The sequence below is a fragment of the Egretta garzetta genome, unplaced genomic scaffold (genome assembly GCF_000687185.1).
Source record: "Egretta garzetta isolate BGI_Z169 unplaced genomic scaffold, ASM68718v1 scaffold160, whole genome shotgun sequence".
Taxonomy (NCBI): Eukaryota; Metazoa; Chordata; class Aves; order Pelecaniformes; family Ardeidae; genus Egretta; species Egretta garzetta.
The window spans coordinates 1425579-1443733 of record NW_009258378.1 but is presented as its reverse complement, the minus strand read 5'-3'; the positions used below and the strand labels follow the sequence as shown (position 1 = coordinate 1443733).

At 42.1% G+C, this 18155-nt stretch overlaps 1 protein-coding gene across 10 annotated transcripts in view; it reads right to left on the bottom strand.

The window, feature by feature from the left end:
• Nucleotides 1-18155, bottom strand: part of EPB41L3 (erythrocyte membrane protein band 4.1 like 3) — a 65234-nt gene that overhangs the window by 17575 nt on the left and 29504 nt on the right. For 7 of the 10 annotated variants that reach the window (XM_035895945.1, XM_035895962.1, XM_035895966.1 and 4 more), the window contains exons 5-11: nucleotides 16472-16547; nucleotides 14797-15015; nucleotides 14388-14475; nucleotides 9505-9657; nucleotides 7044-7141; nucleotides 5527-5702; nucleotides 3181-3401 (exon numbers count right to left, since the gene is read on the bottom strand). In XM_035895945.1, the coding sequence (XP_035751838.1) occupies nucleotides 3181-3401; nucleotides 5527-5702; nucleotides 7044-7141; nucleotides 9505-9657; nucleotides 14388-14475; nucleotides 14797-15015; nucleotides 16472-16547 (1031 nt within the window). The remainder of the gene's footprint in view (nucleotides 1-3180; nucleotides 3402-5526; nucleotides 5703-7043; nucleotides 7142-9504; nucleotides 9658-14387; nucleotides 14476-14796; nucleotides 15016-16471; nucleotides 16548-18155) is intronic. The other 3 variants (XM_035895956.1, XM_035895971.1, XM_035895990.1) reach the window with 1 other exon arrangement.

Genomic DNA, 18155 nt, shown 5'->3' with positions numbered 1-18155 from the left:
GCCAGATGCTTCCCATCTATGCCTTGGAGAACCAACCTCAGCAGCAATAATTAAAACCCTGAAGATTTTAAAACTCTACGTGCCCAAATTCCTCCATTAAAAAAAAAAAAAAAAAGCTATGTTCTAAACCTAAATAAAACACATTCTAATTTGGGGGAAGGTGGGGGGGCACAAATCCATGTATCAACCATTTCCGATGGAAAAAACTGTACTAGCTCGATACCTACCCCGGCAGCCAGCTCCTCAGCACAGCTCCCATCCCCGCCCAGGCTGGCCTCCGCCGGGTGTCCCCGCAGCCCTACCCTCACCCTCTGCCCGCTGCGAGCTGGAGCAGGCAGCGCCGGGGGCCGGTCCCCTCCCAGCCATGCGCCCCACTGCCCCCCACTACGCTGCACCCCACCACTTTGGCAGTGCATTGAAAGAAGGGGGCTGAGCGTTTTGGCTAGGCAGACCCCCTGCTCTCTTGCTGGGGATCTGAAGGGGGGCTGACCAGAGAGAGGCCTGTGCCCCACACAGCTGCATCTCCTCATAGTTGAAAAGTGACTCTTTGCCCATAGCAAAGAGGTAAAAATGCACCCAATACCTTTGCTACAAATTCTACCACAATGCAAAGAACACTGGCTACCAATAAGCAGGATTTACTTTAATATGCCGCTTTGGGTAGGGCATTCAACCAGTCTTTAAGGTCATTCAAGGACAAAAAACTGAGAGGAGGCTCCCTGCTGGCAGCCACAACTGCTCTTTAGAAAGACAACAACAGCCATCGCCACCAAAATACCCAGGTACAGCAGACCTGCCGCAACGCCAATGGATCAGAGACGTTTTGGCCAAAGTCAACCAGAGATGTTTTGGCCAAAGTCAACCAGGCGCACTTAGCTAAAGTGGCACGCTGGCTCCATGACCAAACGCTAAGTGCTCCATCCACCACGCATCTCCCCGAGGAGCTACAACAGGCACTGCACTCCCACCGCCACTCCCAGCTCCCCAGAGCAGAATGACTTCAAAGCCAAAACAGCATTTGCCTGTACAAGCTGGTGCCAAATCGGAGCCAACAAGCAGGACTTAGACACTAAGCCTAATCTTTAGCAGGTATATTAACAGTAGGAATGTGATTTAAGCCCAGTATTAACACGGAAGAGCTCCTTCCCCTCCCCTTAATATTCTGCTTCTCTCTCTTCTCTAACCAGAACTGTTAAAAACCCCCATCTATCAGGTCAGGCAATTTGTATTCCTGAATTAAACAACCAAAATCAAGCCTAACTTCAAACTGCTTGTGAATATCTTCTTTATGGGCTTAATGCAGTAAGCTCAAGTCAAAATTTAATGCTGATGGACTCACAGGACTTTATGTGAGCTGAATACACAGAACTTCTCTTTATATCGTAAAGGCAAAAAAGCTAAAGTAAATTTATTCTTCGCAAATAGACTATTCACTTATTGACATCTTTGCAGTGTTAATATTTAGAATAACGTCTGGTACTTAAATACATATGGATAAAACAAAGGAAAAATGTCTTAGTGGAGAAGTTGAAACCTGCCTATAAAATCTCTCTACCCTTAAATAGGAATTTGATTTCAAATTTGTCCTGTGTTTCTTGAGACCCAGTTTTCTTTACAATGAATGATGAAAGTGTCAGCAGGTCCAGTGGAAGCAGGACTGAGATCTCTGTGGGCTTACAGAACTGAAGCTCTGTTAGCGGGTGGCTTAAACAGAACCCACCTCTTGGGAGGAGGGGGGGGGGGGGGGGGATAAAAACCATTTGTTTGTGCATGTTTAAGTGCCATCAGAATATTCTCCTAAAAATGTCTTTGACTATTCCTAGCCATATATAAGGAGCAAATGATCTTCGAAATGCAGCTGATCTCTCCATTGACCTAAATTAACAAACACTGGGAATGGAGTTAGTTTCTATTGGATATTTACTGCATATTTGATTTTCATCAATGTTTCTCCATGCAGAAACTAATGAAGTTTCAAAAGACCCCACTTAAATCTTACAGAGATGATTTTTTTAATGCTCCAATTACAGTCCACGCTTTCAAAAGAAAATCCTTTCTCAGCTGCAATTTTCAGTGTTTTGTTTCTGATTTTTGGTCCTTTAATTGCAGGTCTTTTTGAGGACTTGATCCTTTAGCTATGTAGTTCATAGTGGCCTTATATGCTAAGGCTAGAAGTTCAGGTTCTAACATTTGCATGCATGACAGTTTTGTTGGTGTAAAGGTATACATGACGTTTTTTCCTCGTAAATTAAGAGGGTAAATCTTACTTGTTTAGCAAGTGCATTCCATAGTACAGTTTTTGAATGGTATCCTAGATTCAATATTTGATATTCTGTTTTCTTCTCCTCAATGTAAAAGAAAGAGAGGACATTTTACACCTGTTCTTTTCTGATTGTACCTTACTTCTCTTCACTGCCAAGCTCTGAAATTCAGGATCTTCTCTGTCCCCGTTTGATTTACCCTGTCTTAATAACTCAGTAGATATAATGCACAGCCATGTATGTATGTGTATGTGGTCATGGTGGAACTGGAGATGGTGGGGGATGAATCAAATTTAACAACCGAGCAGAGAATCCTCAACAATAACAGTTTTCTTCAATGCAAAACTTCAAAAGAGGGAAGCAAATGCTTTTGTAAGCCAGAAAGAAAAAGCTTATAATAACATATTAATACCCAAAAGTTAACAGAGAAAAATGCTCATTGAAACACATGCAAGGAAACAGTGTTACGAGAAGTAAATGAGAAAAATACGATAGTTCAAAGCACAGAGCTACATACAAGAACACAGAACTATTTTGTTGCCTTGTCAAAAAAAAAAAAAATTACACCCATACTGAAGTCAAAATAAGACTGAAGCCCAAAGGAACAAAACATGCACTGCTAGGCTATTTTTTGGATATTTCCTAAGGAGCTCTTGCTGCTATGTAAAAAACACTGTGCTGACTGTTAAATGGATTTCAAAAAACAGTCTGAGGCAGGAACTGACGTTTACAACTTCATATGAAATGCGAAAGGACTATAAAAACATTGCTTGAAGACACGTATAAACACGTACATACAACCGTGTATATTCTATCTTCCTTTCACGGAACGAGGTATCTCCTCCCTCCCTAACAATCCCACGTTCCTCCGAGCACTCTCCAGGCAGGTCAGTTTAATACAAAAACCTGAAAACTCTACCTTGGTGTCATGGCGTATTGCCGAGACCGGGGTGACTTCCTCTGCTCTTTTCTTTTTGCCCTCTTCATCATCTTTCTCTTCTTCTGCCTTTTTCTCTGGAGTCACAGTGGTTATCAAGTTGGTCTGAGAGATGCCCTTTGTTGTGGCGTACTGGCCAGTACCAACCTCTGCAGCAGACACAGAATCCTTCATGTACATTTCATGGTTTTCATTCACTGATGCTAAAAGCAAATATTTAAAGAGGGAAAGTCTGAAATAGCTTTTGCTGAGAAGCTGCATAAAATTAAAAAGCTGGGTTAGTAAAACATTTGAGATATTGCTGAAAACACAACGATGTCATGCTTCAGGAAACCAGAAGCATGTGCATACATTTAAATAAACTGTTTACTCGAAATAAAGCCTGTAGCTTTTATATGCATAAACATATATTATGGACGTGTATACACACATTACTGTAGCTAATGTGTGCATTACACAGTTGTTAAATGTTAGCAAGCCATTAAAAGTGCTACTGTAGTAAAACATCAGAAAAAAATCAATGCGTTGCCAACTGTTATCAGGCAGGAAACACAAGAAGAAGAACCAGCTATGGCATCAGCCATGGGGGTGCAAGAGATTTTTTTGGAAATCTGTCAGGATATGAAGATGCAGATCAAATGCATGGTAAATAACGTACTGCATTATAGGAAATGACAATATTGATGTAACACAGGTGTAACACCTGAGAATCGAGAAATGGGATCTTTGTATTACCAAGTATTAAAAGTCTGCTGGTTAAGTGAGCTGATTATCCTAAAAAATTCTGGGAAGTGATGGCATTCAATTCAGTGGACCGAAACAGAATATTTCAGGATGTAAATGCTCGATAATTCAGCAAACTGAAATATATATGAATTATTTTGAAATAAATAGTAAATTTACAGATAGAGTATTATCAAAACATTAATAATATACCCAGACCCTGCTCTTGACTATTGTGTGACTAATTTCTAAGTCAATAGGACTATCCAAATTTATAAAGTTACTTGCACCTGTAACAAATGACAGGGCTGGGATCACAGTGTAATCGCAATGCAGAATGTTACAGCCACATCTGTGTTATAGTAACAACGTTAGTGAAGAAATCATAAGCATTGATTAAAAAACCTCTTTTCCCCGTTTGCACTTATGCAAATTAACATCATAAAAACCTCGCAGAGTCTAACAAATGCTGGGGAAAAGCGTTTCAGATATCTTGTCTCTTGGGAACAAGCTTAGGAGGCAGGCGAAAGCAAAGGGAGTAGGGGGAGACATCTTGTTTAGATGTTACAAACAAAACAAGGCAGAAGGATCGTTTCTGCTTTGAGACACATGCACGGCAATCAGGTCACCAGTTGCTTGGTATGAGCAAGCAGCACATCAGAATTAGAAGATTCCAAAATAATTAATGACAAGCAGCACCTTTAGGGGGAGAAAAGAAGGCTTGTCACTAGGACTTTTAAATCAAAGCTTCTCTCCCTCCCCACCATCAGCTCTATTCATTGCAATTCATTTGTGATACTCTGTGGGAGAATTCACCTTTTTTTTTTTTAAAACTGTAGCAATTCTAAATTTAGCCACAGTCTTTTTTTCTACAAAAATTAACTACAACCTCTTTTTACTCAATAGCTGACAACAGTAACAGCTGATGAAGTGCTGAGACGCCGAATCACACACTGGTTTAACCTAAGGGAGCAGCAGGACTGTGACCTCCATGAACCACGGAGAAAGAGAGGAGGAAGAAGGACATACTATAAACGTGCCACTCTCCATCTCACACCTTCAAAAGTAACGTATGGGAAAAGCCTGTTAGCGCTCCTCTGACTAGGATGTGAGGTAATCGAAAGCAAGTGTTATTTGATCAAGGGAAATAATTCATTTATGAATTGTAACATATACTTAAATGAAAAACCTACATAGGAAAAAAAGATAAAGATAAACCAAGATAAACCAAAACCCAAACAGTTAACTCATGCAAGCCCTGAAAAAGCGTTGAAGCCTGACTTGCTGGGGCAGGCAGGTCCAGGCGCCCCCGTCCTTCCCCAAAGCAGGGAAGTGCTTTGCAGGTGTGAGGCCAAGGAGAGGGGCTCCACAAAGAGTGGACTCCCAAGGACCTCCTCCAGGAAAACGCTTTGTAAGGACCACAGCGGTACATTTAGCATGGTATTTCTTTGCACCTTCCCTTACCCCTGCAGTGAACGTGCAGGTACCCACAGCCTCCACTCAGCCGAAGCTCGAGGAGATGAGATGACAAGAGGTTTATACCTAATCTAAAGCAGTGACCAGCGTGATGATAACTTTTGACAAAGCCAACCGAGAGGACCTTACCCCCATCTAAACTGCGAGACATAGTGTAACGTTTACTAGAAGACCGCTCAAAGTAAGGTGCGGGACGGTCTATGAGGGCGCTGGCTCTTCTCGTCTGGGCCTGCGTCCGGCCGCTGTAGCGAAACTTGGAGCCCAGTGTGAGGAACTTCTTTGGAGGTGCTTCTGGCAGCAGGAGCCTAAAACACATCAAGCAGCGCACCCATTACTCCCCCTCCTCCAAAAATCAGTCCACTATTTCTGCAGAGGAGAGAAGACGGCTGTTGGGTATCACTCTCCATCATAACCTGTGCCTCACGGGTCTGCGGCTAAAAGGGAACCAAAGGATGCCCCTCATACAGCATGACAAAACAGCTCAGCTAATGCATTTAAAGGGCTGACTTCTTCCTAACGGGCAAGAATCACTCAGTCCCTGCCTGCCTGACAATCAGATTTATTATTTTCTAACCACCAAAATTAAAAATAAGGTGTTCTGGGCTGAAATACAGATATATCTCTTAGACTTCAAATTTAACACGGTGCTGCTGTGCTGAGGACAGGGCCAGAACAGATTTCCAGTGAATGCTGGGCAGTATTCATTCACAAGAACGCAGGCATTTTTCAGGTTAGAGCCTTCCCACCCTCTGTATTTTGGCTATGGGAGTTTGCCGAAGAAGCCATTCTCCTGCTATGGAGTTTACGCTTTAGACATCGATTTTCCATGAAAAATCAGAAAACACGCCAAAAATGCACAGTCCCTTTCTTTTTAGATCTTTTGCTGCTAAGACTGTGTTTCATATGAACGTACAGACAGCCTGAATCGATAGTTTTAAGAAAGGAGAGAAATTCTTCAGTCCTCCCAAACATCTTGAGAGGGGTTTTTAAGCGCTGGACACCCTTTCACATCACTGAAAATCTCACCCCTTTGTGTTTCCACTGTTAGGCTCTTTGCTGATTATCTCAGCCCAAACTAATCACAGCATTTATTCCACTATTCCAAACTTTTCTTAGGTCTTCTTAGATGTCAGAAACATAGCTGCAAAATTCCTCAGTCACACAAAAACTTCAGCTGTGGATTGGGTATTCTGGGTAACCAAAAAATACACCACCGACTGCTGTCTGTATCTTCATATGTCATTAAATAAAAATCTCCTGGTTTTTTTTTTTTTTTTTAAAACCTCTTACCCACATCCCCCAGTAACTTTCCATATAAGTTGTTCTCCTTATATAAGCGTATGTGCAGAAGTGCAGCAGAGTCCTTCGTCTCTTTAATTATAGCGGCTGATAATATCATGGCACAGATAAAGCAAAATGATTAATTGGGACCATATGGTGATTTTAAACATTCAGTATCTATCTGAAATAGTATGAATAATTTGGGTGAAACACTTCAAATTTTGAAGAAGCTGTAACAGTCCCCTGTCTGCTCAGAGATATGTCGTGATAAGGCAATTTGATTTGAAGGGCTTGGTCTCTGCTGACAGAATTGGTCTTTTCTGTTGCATTTTGTATCACACCTTTAGGAAAAAAAATCCACATACCTGAAAAATGTATGGTGCTCAACACACACTTTCCATAAACGCTTTGCAGCACGATGATTTGGCAACTTAAACCCAATAGTGCTTTCAAACTGCTCAAACTAGGTAGGAAAAAAAGAAAAAGTATGTATTTGATGCTGCGCATTTATTTTTAGACAGCGTACACGGGTTCATCCCCATTTCCTCCGTCTATATCATCTCATTGCAAGGGTGGATGTATATGCTCATGTATATAACCACATATATACATATTCTACAGACTACTGTCTGGGAAGGGAGCTGTGAATGATAATCAACGGCAAGCTCTGGGGACTGTTTTTGGGGGGAAACCCAGATAATGAGCAAGAGGCTTTCGATGGTGACAGTGATGCTTTATGCCCTACAGTAACAAAGAGATCAGTTAAGACTTGGGAGACTTCTGAGGAAAACATCATTTAAGTGTTTTAACCCTGTTGTTTCAACTTCACTGGTTTAAACAACAGTGGGAAGCCTAATAATAGCCAGGAGGGGAGCACTAGTCCCCAGAGACTGACTGGGTCTCACAGTCTTAGATTAAGGAGATCTACAGTGAAAGAACTACAGTTAGTAAATCACAGTGTTTTTAGCTGATTTATCTCCTGGGGAGGGTGAGCAAAAGACAGGTAATTGAACAGAGTTGGCTGGGGATACTGAGAGACCTTTCTAGGTTGTGCTGTGGATTTATATATTCCAGATGGAAAAGCTGTGCCAGCTACAAGCGCTGTTAAGAAGTTGAGGGCTACATGCAGGTAGCTGAGAGGTGAAATAGTGTTGCTGTGGTCGGGGAGAGGCAGGCAGAAGGGCACTTGCAAGGAAGCCTGGATCCCTATGGGGAGCTGACAGAGAGAAACAAGGCAGGAAACAGCAAAACAATAAAGATGATATAAGCGACGCACGGGATGGTGATCACATTATCATCGACTGTGATTTGGAAAGAGGCTGCATCGATTATTTTCCATAAGGAACTACGACCTGGTCGCAGGACGCTGCGTACCAAGCCCAGCAGAGCTCAGTAGGAGAGCTTGAGTGCAGGCACTGGGGACATCAGTGGCTATTAGCATTTTTTTTTTTTAAAATCAAACTCAAGACTGGCAAGTTGGTTACTAAAACTTTCTGCTGAGAGGCAGGAGATGTAGGTTTGTGGATTTTGTTTTAGGACTCTAAAATAAAGGCTCAGGCCCTGGGGCCGGTGGGGGGCCCCAGCAGATTTCCCAGGTCACTTATGAAGCCGTTACTGGAGACATTGGCTCGGGGCTCCCGACTGCCATATGGCACTACGGGAGAAATGCCAGTCCTCATCCAGGTGATTTCTGTCCTGCTATACAGCTCCACCCTCTAAAATGGGTATAGGTTTTTCAACTACCGCAGACCGATTATTGTACCAGCACTTAAAATGGAGACATATAGAATCATAGAATCATAGAATCATAGAATGTTTTGGGTTGGAAGGGACCCCTAGAGGTCATCTAGTCCAACCCCTCTGCAGTGAGCAGGGACATCTTTAACTGGATCAGGTTGCTCAGAGCCCCGTCCAACCTGGTCTTGAAAGTTTCCAGGGATGGGGCCTCCACCACCTCTCTGGGCAACCTGTTCCAGTGTTTCACCACCCTCATTGTAAAGAACTTCTTCCTTATATCTAGTCTAAACCTACCCTGGTTTAGTTTAAAACCATTACCCCTTGTCTTGTCACAGCTGGCCCTACTAAAAAGATTTTCCCCATCTTTCCTATAGGCCCCCTTTAGGTACTGAAAGGCCTCTGATGATCCTGAACTCCTCCTGGGAGTTTTGCTAAGTTTCATCACCTCATTTCTGGGTTGGTGCCCACTCAACCCATGAGGCAGGTATTTGCTGTGCATCCAGCTGAGCCACGAGAGGGCACTCACTGTATGAGATTTCACATCCCCTTCTTTAGAGTCAGAACATGGGCTCCTGGGGGCCTGGGAGGGCTAATGCGTGTAGCTACCAAAAATGCTGAATGATGGATCCTTGACTCCATTTTTATCAGTCTCCAGATTTCTACTCAGACTCCAAATTGACAGTCTGGTACACTTACTAAATTTGGTATGGCCTGTCTACATCTCTTAGTGGGTAAGATGAACAGACACTAATTTAATATACAACATGATGGTGGATGACAAGCACTCCATAAATAAGCAATATGTTACTTAAATTCCCAATTCATAATATGGATGAGCTTTTTACATGCAGATGGCCATATTTACTCCTTATGTTAGTTCACGGTTGTAAACAAAAAACCACCAAAGAAGATTTTACCTGTATTTTAAATAAAAGTATTTGCCTAATTTTTCCTAAGAAAATCAGCAAATTAAAAAATATAAATGGAGAGGAATGTTAAAGGCTTGTAAGACATGACAAATCAACAAATCCATGAGAACATGGCTTTTTTTAAAAGGTTCACTCACCAAAGGTGTCAGGATGCCCTTACCTCCCCTGGTCGGATTTTGATGTAGAAGTTGTTCCTCTTGTAGGAAATTTTCAGAACCTTTGGCCAGGCAAATCTATTTATTCTGAGTCTGTCTCGATATATTAGGAGACCACTTGCACAAACTCCTAACATGATTTCCACTCCTTCAGAATCCTGGAAAAGCAAGCAATGCACTTAGTTGAGTATTTCTCTCCTTACATCCCACAGCACCACAGATTCTTGTATACTGCGTTTCTATCTGAGCTATGTCTTTTTAATGCATCAGCTGTAGTGACCTGATTTCTGAGAGCTACCCTACATCACTGACTGCATAAGTAATAGTAAGGTTGGGGCAGGGTGTGAGAAACCAAATGTTGTGAATGTTTCCTTACGTTTTAGAAGGACTCCAAAAGAAGGGGGAAAATTTTAGACGTTATAGAAAGAATGGTATTAACCATATAGCAAAATTTTGCTAGCATAATAAAAAGAAGTGTTATTAGCATAAATATCAGATTGAAAGTAAGTAGGACAGCATACAAATTTACTTCTCCTGGCATCACTCATCTCCATGACTAAGCTTTGTGAATCCTTAGATAGGTTTTTCTTCTGTAGTTTTCTCGCCTTGGCTTTGGTTAAGTTGCTAGTTTCTTTAATGCTCTTCTGCCTATGCTCAATATTTTCCCTTTGAAATGACCAGCAGGCAGAAAGTTGGGCATTTGGACCAGAAGGATTCTTGTTGAAGTGTGTGACTGTGCCTGTGCTATAGCCCATGTTTGACAGCAAAGCTGTAAGTCAGACACATTAGCACTATAAAAGATTTGGCCACAATCTTATCAGAATATACCCCAAATTACATATTTTTTAAGTAAGAAGTATACACTTCTCTTTCCTTTAGACGCCTTGAAATAGTCTGAACCCAATCTTCACCTTTTGCTATCACCACTAACATTACAATTCTGTTTTTTTTTTTTCATTTACCTAAGTACTAATACTGTTGGAGAAAAGAAGGATCCACCTTAAAGCACAGAGTTCTCTGGTAATTATTTTAAAACAACTTAAAGTTACAGAAGTCTGACATCGGAAGCTATGAAGATGTCACCCTACGATAACCATGAAATGAATTCATTGTTTTCCTCTGGTTTTCCCAACAAGCCATCTCTTAGGCACACAGTGAAAATCTGATTATATTTTAAGACGAACACAAAGGCACGCATGGTCAGTCATGATGAAAAGGCTACAGTACAGCTTGCAATACAAAAAAATTGTTTTAAAATCAGAGACACAACATACAGTTAGTGCCACACAGTAACTCCAGTGTTAGAAAACACACCAATAAAGGATGTATGTTCCAACAGCGATGGTATCACCTCTTATCACCTTTAAGGTAGATTTTTTCCTAAATAAAGCTCTCACATGGTATTATTGTGAGGTACTACAGAAGAGACAAGTTAATTTTTTTCAGTGGACTTCAGTTTCACAGTTTCCTAAGCAAAGAGTAACGTCTAAATACAGTGAATACATTCTAAGAAAGAAAGTCACTGCCTGGCAAATGCCTGAAATGCATGTGTGCTCACGTACGGCACACAGCTGCAGGTGCACGGGGCTCCTCCTTTTGATATACTTTCTCAAAAGCTCATTGAGAAATGCCTTCTTCCCTCATCCCCACCTTTGCAGAAGACCTACGTCCATTCAGAATCGACTACAGAATCGTAAGGGTTGGAAGGGACCTCAGGAGATCATCTAGTCCAACCCCCCTGCTAAAGCAGGTTCACCTAGAGCATGCTACACAGGACTTCATCCAGGCGGGCTTTGAATATCTCCAGAGAAGGAGACTCCACAACCTCCCTGGGCAGCCTGTTCCAGTGCTCTGCCACCCTCAGAGTGAAGAAGTTCTTCCTCATATTCAACTGAACCCTCTCGTGTTTCAGTTTGCATCCATTGCCCCTAGTCCTGTCGCTGGACACCACTGCAAACAGACTGCTTCCGTCCTCTTGACTTCCGCCCTTAAGATATTTGTATGCGTTGATGAGATCCCCTCTCAGTCTTCTCTTCTTCAGGCTGAACAAGCCCAACTCTCTCAGCCTTTCCTCGTAGGGGAGATGCTCCAGTCCCTTTATCATCCTAGTAGCTCTCCTCTGGACTCTTTCTAGGAGTTTTTTTTTTTCATTTACCTAAGTACTAATACTGTTGGAGAAAAGAAGGATCCACCTTAAAGCACAGAGTTCTCTGGTAATTATTTTAAAATAACTTAAAGTTACAGAAGTCTGACATCGGAAGCTATGAAGATGTCACCCTACGATAACCATGAAATGAATTCATTGTTTTCCTCTGGTTTTCCCAACAAGCCATCTCTTAGGCACACAGTGAAAATCTGATTATATTTTAAGACGAACACAAAGGCACGCATGGTCAGTCATGATGAAAAGGCTACAGTACAGCTTGCAATACAAAAAAATTGTTTTAAAATCAGAGACACAACATACAGTTAGTGCCACACAGTAACTCCAGTGTTAGAAAACACACCAATAAAGGATGTATGTTCCAACAGCGATGGTATCACCTCTTATCACCTTTAAGGTAGATTTTTTCCTAAATAAAGCTCTCACATGGTATTATTGTGAGGTACTACAGAAGAGACAAGTTAATTTTTTTCAGTGGACTTCAGTTTCACAGTTTCCTAAGCAAAGAGTAACGTCTAAATACAGTGAATACATTCTAAGAAAGAAAGTCACTGCCTGGCGAATGCCTGAAATGCATGTGTGCTCACGTATGGCACACAGCTGCAGGTGCACGGGGCTCCTCCTTTTGATATACTTTCTCAAAAGCTCATTGAGAAATGCCTTCTTCCCTCATCCCCACCTTTGCAGAAGACCTAAGTCCATTCACGGCTTCTTTTACTTGCCAGTGTCAGAGACTGCTTTTCAATGGGATACTACCGGCGTAAAATGAAACCCAAGAGGAGGCTTTGGCTTTTTTCAGGAGCCATGTGGTTACACAGAACAGAAAACTGTTAACCGTAACAGCCGAGGCACGAGACGCCGAGCTGCACATCCCTGCAGCTCTGCATACGAATGGGAGGTTTTATCAGAGCGGTGACAGCCCAGAGGACAAATCTGTCTATGTGAACACATTTTTTATCGTAACCTTGTGTTGAATAATTGAGAACTAGTTTTAGCAGCAGCTGGCGAGTCCAGCATCTGTTGAATACCTATGATACCAGGACAGCCTTAATGAATTGACATTTACATAGACACATCCGCCGCGGCGTGACTTCAAAAAGACATCCAGAGATACGTGTCCCCTAGCCCTGATACCATCAGATCTCCCTGGCAGACCCAGGTGAAACTAAACATTACTTCTCACGCAGAGTCTACTTTTTCCACTTGCAGCTCAGTTTCCAAGATTACTGTTGGGTTTCTTAACCCACAGACAGACCCAATTTGGTTAGCACTGCAGCTTTTTTTAAATTAAGAACATCACTTTAGAGAGGGATCAGCTCGTCTACCAACTTCTCTTGTTCTGAGTCTTTCCATAAGAAAATGAGAAGAGTAGAACTGGATAATGATACTTTTTTTGCGGGGGCGGGAGGGGAGGAAGGTTATCTCAGGATAGCACATCTTAAATTTTACAGCCTTTCTCCAATATTCTGAAAAAAAATGCTTAGGCCCTAAAGCCACGCTATGTTAAATTTTCAGTAATGAAGCCTGTAACATACTTAGAACAGGAACTCACTTTGCTGCTGTTTTGCAGATTTCTTTGTGTTGGACAAAGGATGTTTAAAAAAAGCTACTGAGTGACATTCGCCAATCCATTTCTATCTCTGCTCCAAATGTGCCTCAAGATTTTGTGCCTATCTGCCAGACACAGGGAAAGCAGCGGCATGCCTCCTGGTAGAGCGCTGCCCGTTGAGCCATACCCAGATTTTTCATTTTCAGTGAAGGCAATTAGCAGAACACAAAAGATTGCCTTGAATTCTGTAACACACATGCACAGCTCCTACGAAATGCCCCAGGGACACGGTTGCAGGCCCTTTCAAGATCTGAGCTGCAGATTTATTTTGGTTCTTGAAAAGATCTGCTGCAGCATAAAAACAGGCTTACAGTAATTTGACCTTTACAGAAAATGCAGTGCTCTCCACAGCTCAGGATTCTTTGTTCAGCACTCATTTGCCAAGGATGCTTGCTAACCTCAGAGACGTTAAACTCCATTAGCCTTACTTTGAAGAGTGAAGAAAAAACCAGTAATTCTCTATTTAAAAAAAACCCAACACATAACCCCCCCAAAAAACCCACAACACAAGGCTGGTGGATGTCTCTCCCAAGCCACAATAAGAATGTCAACGTTTTATTCATAACTTAACTTTATTATGATTAGAGAAACTACTTCATCATGGGAGAATGTTTCCAGCAGAATTACTGCCCTTCCAGTCAACTGCAACAGCCACACTTCCGAAGAGAGACAAGCCGCTGTCTCCCCATTACTATCAATCTCATTAGGTTTCCAACACGGCTAAATAATTGCTTGGAAGTTCTCTGCAGTGTTAGAAAAGTTCTCCTTATCTAGTTAAGATACCACAGTTGGTCTTATTAAATCAGAAAATGTAGCTGAATGAAATGACAATTGATCACTCTCTGGACAGCTTCTAATATCCTTCCTCATTAATCCATCCATTCAATATTTTCCCAAAGGATTTGGTTGTTTAATCAGCAATGAATGTTGATGCACAACATCTTTGAATCTATAGGCTAGGATACATTACAGTTAAAAGATATATTCATGCTTATCCCACAAGTCACTTTTCCACAAAATGCCCATCTCAAAACAAAAGGAAAGAATAAAACAGGGAGTCCATGCAGATTCAAGTACTATGCCACGGGAGAAAGATGACTGGTGAAAGAACGTACCTTGGCATGATGGAGATCTACTCCATACATTGACAGTTTTTTGGCATTCTCCAGGAAATGCATCTCAGCCTCTGCAGGTGTCATTCCCCTGAGGAAAAGCAACCAATTCTAGCATCAATGTTAAGGAAACAAGAGTCTGAAATAAAATCCAGCACCTGGAAAACACCTTCAGCCTGTCAGAACTACAGCCAGACCCCTTAGATGGCTGGGTACCTACCAGAGCCAAAGCTCTGGTGCAGATCCCCTGGTCTTTCATGCTGAAAACCTCTTCTCTAACCAAAGACATGGGGAGGAGTCTTGTCAAAAAAATATTCTTATTGGGTATACTGCAGCAGGTTTTAACATTTCCTGATGCGTCAGGATGGTAGCCAAAACCAGGCTACAGACCACACTGATGCCCCCCACCTACCTGTGGCTCTTGTGCAGCTCGATCACTTTATCCTCCAGCTCTTTAGTGTGATTTGGCGCGAAACGAAATTCGCTGACATAGTCGCTGCCGTACTCGTCGGGGTCATAGTCGCCCAGCTCCGACTGCACGGTGTAGGAGCCCAACAGGGCCAGGGTGACGAACGAGCAGGGCAGCCGACCCGACACGATGTCATCTCTCAGCTGCAAGCAGAGGTAGTACCTGCAACAGAGCACCAAGATGGCTCAGAAAGCGCTCCTCCACCGCTGCACCCAAAGGAGCACCGCCCAAGCACCGGCAAGAGGCCTCGGTTCTTCTGATTTGCAGACAACTCCCAAACCCAAAGTTTTTCGAAGGATAGTAATAATTGTGAAAAAAAAAAACCAACAAAACTTTGCCTAACTTATGTCTAGCAACGCCTGAATTATCTTTATAAAGCAACATGGAGATCTCTTAATAAAACAGGTTATTACTTTTTTTAGTGACCTAGATATAGAATTAACCATTAAACGTACCAGGTTTGTATCATAAATCACTAAGATACATAGCTACCTGATAATTCTTTTCTTTAAGGAAAAAAAATAATTAAAACCCCCAAATGCTGTTCATTAAAGGATAGCTGAACTCCAAGCCATTAAAAAAAATTAAGTTTCTCTTCAGCAAACTGTTGAGCTTTCTCAAAAATACATTTAAACAGTAAATGCTGTTAAAACCACGGTGATAAACAGTGCAAGGGATCACCAGATAGAAGAAAACAGGAAAAAGAAGTAAAGAGCGTTGGCTTTGTGGAGAAGGCATAGAGTTCCCAGGGGAGTTTTGAGGGTGACAAGAGGAAAAAAAGCACTCGTTTCTTTTGGAAGACCTCTGCTGAAGCGTGAACTCTTGGCACACTGTCTTTCTGCGCAGTGCCTAGCACAGGGGACCTCTGATCTAAGCCAAAGGCTTCATGTCACCTTAAAAGCAACAAGTAGTCCACAAAGCAACAAAGGTTAAAAATATCCACAGGTTGCAAAATGCTGTAACAGGCTAGGGAACAGCTTGCTGATGGCACAAAACTCATCATGGGTCAGAAGTTTTCCTGCCCTATACCAAGGACGAAACCAGGTGCATTTTTTTTTTTTTTTTTTTTTGGTGGTGGTTGCAATCTGAATACAAAACCAGAGAAGTGTAGGTTGCAGAGCTAAGTGACTTGGATAGCAGGGAGCAACTACTCATTACCACCATATTCCCTATATCGTGCACATCAAATGCTTGCCTCGTCAAATGACATACAAAATTTACATGCATGCTTATTCTCATCCCACTTCTGTCCTTTCATAGTTATGATTTTACTTACAATAACAACTTGTTTCCAGTAGCAAACATAGGCATCAGGAATCTTTGTGAAAATTAAAATCAACTCTCAGGAATATGTATATTGGAAAAGCTGGGGTTTAGGGTTAAATTATACAAAAGTAGGCTTTAAGGGTTAAATTATAGAAAAGTCTTCTTAGCTCAAAGGATAGACACTGCTCACAGTGTCTTTTCTGCCAAAGGATCGCATATTTTCCATAAGCTCGTAAGTGAAAGGAAGCCAATGGGAATACAAAACCTTCCTTTTCTTGGATAATTAGAGTGCAAGCACCAATACGAACAGCTTTTAAGCCCCTTCTAGAAAGGTATTTAATGTTTTAAACACCTGGTAATATCTTCAGATAGCTGGGCAGGGTCCGGAGGGTAGAATTTCACATTAAATGCAAACTGCCAAGCACCACCTGGAAAAGAACACAGATTGAGAGAAAGTCCCCTGTAAGCGCAAACGGAGATGCTCATGCTGTTCGATTACCAGCAGACTTAAAAATACCTCAGCCAAGCAATTCACAAGAACAGGGTATAGTATCTTTTTCCCATACCTCATTCTGAAGATACTACTTTTCCCTCTCACAATTACAGTATTAGATCAGATTTTACAGCTCTCCTCTTACTTAGTAAGATTCCCACTGAAGCGAGGACCCGAAGGGAGCAGTAATTTATTACTAACACTAAAAAAACCCTCGGTCCGAAAACAATGTTTACTGGAATTAACCATCTGAAAACACAGCCTAGATGAGCTTTAAAAACCAATAACCCAAAACACAGAGGTGCTGGCAACACTGCAAGCTGGGGTACGAATGGGCTCTGGAGTGGGGTGATGTGCCCGAGTCCTGGCTGCCCAAACCAGCTCGCAGCATCCTCCCAGAGTGCTGCCTCAGCGCATAGCTCCTGTCTCCAGCAGGCACAAATCACTGTGCAGACAAAACTGCAAGGACAAACACAGAGAGCGAAAACCAGTACACAATACGGGGGAATTCTTCTTTAGCTATTTCAGTAAGTTTAGGTGACCCACTGGGATGGATACCGGTTTGCGCCACCATGGTTTGTGAAATCTTTTTTGGAGCATTAGCTTTAAATGTTATAAAGAAAGAACACCAAGACAAAAACCAAAAACAAAACGAGTTGAACATAGTATGTAAATATAAAAGCTATTCTGAAAAAAGGGACAGGTTATACTAGCACAGGTCTCGAATGCAAATAAAAAGCAGTAACAAAACCCCAAACCACAGCGTTCTTACAAGCAACACAGTAGTTTTTCAGTAACAAGACTTTTTTCTGAGGCCTCTGTTGAGGGATATGCCTCTTACACATATTTCTACCACATAAACTACAGTATTTCTTAGTCAAGAAACCAAAGCCAAAGTAACGACACTTCTGTTTTCTGAAACTTGTTGATGTCAAAGTACAAATCTAACTAGAAATAAATAGATCTCTCTAAAAAAAGTCCATACTGGCCATGTAATGAGGAACTGCTCATGAACACTGTGAAAAACAGGACTCTTCCTTTTAAACCCGCCAGGGTAGGGCTTTCCCCCTGATCTTCAATTCAGGGGCACCTTGTACCTAGGTACCTCCTACCTAAAGAGTATGGGGTTCGACGGTGTATCTGGTGCACTCTCCAGTAAGATAGCTTATATGCCGGACAGGTCTGCTTGCTTGGAAATACTGTATGGTTGTCCTAATTGGGTGTTTGGGAGTATTTACTTAGACAGGACAAGGACATTTCATCCCATGCAAAGCCCCATACACTGTGGTCATCCGTGCACCCCAGAAAACAGGCTCAATGTGCAAGAAGACCTTTGACATTTACCATTCAGCTCTTGGTGAGACTTTTGGGCTCCTTGATTTTAGAAACTTTTCCACTCTCTTGGTCCATAAAAGCTGGTGGAACTAAGACTTGGCTGGCAGCGAGGATGGGGCACGGTCCCACTGCAGGGTGGATCAGCCCCAAGGTGGGAGTTGAGCTTGTGGGTGACAACGGGCACCACATCAGACGGAGAAAGCAACGT